The 3,409-nt window shown below is 43.4% G+C and overlaps 1 protein-coding gene across 1 annotated transcript; it reads right to left on the reverse strand.

Annotated features, from left to right (window-relative positions):
- Positions 1–444: 444 nt before the first annotated feature.
- On the reverse strand, positions 445–3,385 carry LOC104615697 (chromosome unknown open reading frame, human CXorf56; the record flags this gene model as incomplete). Its single annotated transcript, XM_010293767.1, is given in 9 exon segments — positions 445–542; positions 971–1,076; positions 1,079–1,150; positions 1,152–1,220; positions 1,223–1,441; positions 2,210–2,302; positions 2,451–2,540; positions 3,093–3,231; positions 3,336–3,385. Coding segments are annotated over 9 exon segments (936 nt in total), but the record flags the coding sequence as incomplete, so codon positions are not given.
- Positions 3,386–3,409: the final 24 nt, after the last annotated feature.

The following is a 3,409-nucleotide window of genomic DNA, read 5'->3' on the forward strand; positions in this document are numbered from 1 at the left end:
CATCCCAGTCTGCCAGCTCGGGGGCAGACTTCACCCCTTCCCTTACACTTACTTTCCCAAAGAAAGGGACGGATACATCCTTAGGTGAAGCACCTGAGTTTTCCCAGTCAGGGTTACATAGCCAGATGGAAAATTTGTAATCTTTATTTTACGATAAAGATAAAATCTTTAAAGATTAAAGATAAAGATGAAATCTCTTTATCTTCCTATAATCTTTATTGATTATAGGAAGTCTTCCATAATTTTCAGAGCTGAAGCATCTTGTTCGTTCATTGCTCACGTTATTTTGCAATACTTGGCACAGTAAGAACACCCTAGGAAAAATATTTTCGTTCAAACCTGTAACATCGTATTTAATCTCAAGTAGAGCAACAAAGACATGGGCTATAGAGCAATTGCAGGAGACAAAAAATATCATTTCCTGAAGAAGGTACTTTAAACACATCAATTCTTAATGTTGTCTTTATCCAAGTCCTTAGTGGTCAGTGCATTCAAAACAATTTTTCCTTCTCCTTCACATTTTACAACTCCAAATACTGATACTGTTTAGCATAACGGGCTAGTTCAGATGTGCAGTTGCATTCTACTTTAAATGATCACCAATCGTATCGGTAGCTTCCAACTACATCTTTGTACTCATTAGTGGTATAATATGCAGACAGTTTATTTTCAGTAGTTTAAAACAGGGCTGGATTTTGTGTTCTTGAGTTGGGCAGTATCTGCTGGGATGGTGTAGTTCTGTACAACTGCGGCTTTTCAATGTTCAACAGGAGCTGAGACTCAGACCTGCAGCCAAGCCTGTGCCAGCTACCTTTGGCAGCCTGTCTGCTGGTCAGGCTGAGCAGCAGCATGATCCCCAAGCCTTGCATCAGAGTCCTTCCAGACTGTGTTGGAATGGCATGGGTCTCAGGCTCCTATATGCTTTGGACACATTTAAAATAACAAAATGAACAACAGGCACAAAGCTTACTTTTGTAACAGTTTTTTTGTTGTGCAGTTAACCTATTGTTCTAATACATTTATGGAAATCTTACACATTTGACAACTAACAAAATAAAAAGACAAGTATCTAAAGGTGCACTGAACTCAGGAAGGCACCCAGGCAGGATTTTCCCAAAAGTAAATATTCTGTCTGGAACAGCTTGCTCATTAACACTGGGTCTGTAGAGCACTGCAGTTTCAGCGAAGTTTCCAGTGCCACTGGAGTTATTAAAATTGGTACCAGAATATCACTTATGACAGAGAGGTACTCATCCTCCAAGCTGGTTGCAGCACATTGCCCTTGAGCATTGTCTGTTACTTCTGCTTTGCTGACAGATCTGCAATAGCTCCTGGTAGCTTTCTCCTGTCTCCAAATACCCAGCAGATGTGCAGTGTTTCATTTGAACTGGTTATCAATCAGGGTTCCTTTCATCTTGGCTTTCTTGGCTTCCAACTCAGCCTGATTAAGAAAATTAAGACATAGTGAAATGATGTCTGGATACATTTCCTTTCAGTGTTCCAATGAGGTTTGGTCATCTTGTCTGACCACTGCAAGCTTTTCACACCAGGAGCAGGAGTAGCTCAAGTTCTTTGCTGACTCCCTGCTCCCCCAAGGTACAAAACAAGGACCACCTTTAAAATCATTAAAAGTCCAAGACTAACTGCACAGGAGACAATTTCATACTTTCTGTCTTCAGGTGGAAGCTGCACATTTTCCCCTTGTCCCATCTACTACTCTCCTGTCACAGCAGGTAGGATCAGCTGTGATGTTCTTGCTATTAATTCTTCAAGTGACCCTTCTGGTAGTAGCTGCGCTGGCAGGTCCTCCACAAGGGCCTTAGCTTGCCATGAGGCATCACGGCAAAGACCTGCTCTGCCAAGCAGGCTTGAGAGCACAGCATTAGGGATCCTCTGGTTGGCAGAGCCATGGCCTGCTTTCCCCTTCCTATGTTCCTTGCCCCACAGGTCATGGAAAGTGTCCCTGCAAAGCTCTGCTGGCTGCTCTTCAGTTAGCTCCATAGGTAATTGCATGTAATTTCTAGTTCAGGAGGACTACAAGAACATCTTCTATATAATTGTAAAGGAAAACTCATCCTCACAAAGCTACAAGTTACCTATGACTGCACCAGGACCACTCCCTACTTGTAGTCCAATCTGCAAGATAGCTTTTGTGTACAAAGCCAACAGACCTCAGGGACTGGCATTCAACACTGAAGAAAACACTCACCAACTCCTGTAGCCTTCTTTTGCTCATGCCTTTGCGTTCCAGCTGTTTCTCAATCACTTTTGCATTCTGTGCATAGGAGTCCGCAATCTCCCTCTGAAACACATGCAATGTCACTTTGCAACAGCAAACCCTAAACTAACACCACCTCATCCAAATGGTGAGACATCACCGGCTCTGATCAGTGTCAAGAGACAGCTGCCCAGTTCAGATGTGACTGCCACTAAGGGCAGACAAAACTGACCGCTTCGATCTCCTCCTCCTCTTCATCAATTGTGGAGACTGTGACAGAACTGAACTTGCCCATGTCTTTGGTCCGTTTGGTCATCATCACCTGGGTGAGAAGCAGAGTATTTTGTTAAACCCTGGCAACAGTTATGCCACTAGGGATCATCTCCCCCTCCAAAGCTTTTAAGGCTTCTCATGCAAGTCATTAAGATTACCTGAACTCTGTGGGTGGCAAAGGAGAATTATCCCCAGTGGTTTCTGGGCTTGGAGCTGTCATTATCAGAAGCAAACTCACTGATATATATATATATAAAAAAAATAGAGGAGCCAGATTTTGAGAATCACTGTGCAGACTATCAATCTGACCTACTTACAAACTGAAACTTTCTAGTAACTGAGTCTAACTAAACATCAGACACAGCCTAGATTTCAGAGTTTATTTTGCTTTCCTTTAGTGCTAGGACTCCAAGCTGCAGTGACAGCTGTAAAGAAAAACTTAAGGCAGACAGGGAGAAAACACCAAACTGAGTTGTTGTTGTTTAGAGGTCCTTTTCTTTCTTTTTTTTTTTTCCCCTCTGCCACTGCCATTAAGTGATTTTACTCACCACACCTGTCTGAAAAGCAGAGATAGCTTTTCCACTCCTCCGAAGCTGATTACCTTTTTGGGAGGTTCTTGTTTCTGAGTGTATATGTTTGTTTTCCCAAAACCCTGGCCAAATTTGACCACAGCACCATCAACAATGAATGTCACGGGAGCATTTTTCTGTTGGTGTTGATAAAAGAGCAGCAGTCCACACCTGGAAACAGAAACACACATAGCTGTGAGGAAACCCAGACTGTGGATCTCTGCAGTTACCTCCTAAGTTCTAAAAGTCCCTGCAGAGCCGCCGCGGTCACTCACTTGCCGCACTTCTTCCTGAACTGCCGCTCTATGCCTTCTGGCCTGCGGAGAGAGGGAGAGCTTAAGAGGGGCGG

The sequence above is a fragment of the Phaethon lepturus genome, unplaced genomic scaffold, assembly GCF_000687285.1.
Source record: "Phaethon lepturus isolate BGI_N335 unplaced genomic scaffold, ASM68728v1 scaffold37460, whole genome shotgun sequence".
NCBI classification, from domain to species: Eukaryota; Metazoa; Chordata; class Aves; order Phaethontiformes; family Phaethontidae; genus Phaethon; species Phaethon lepturus.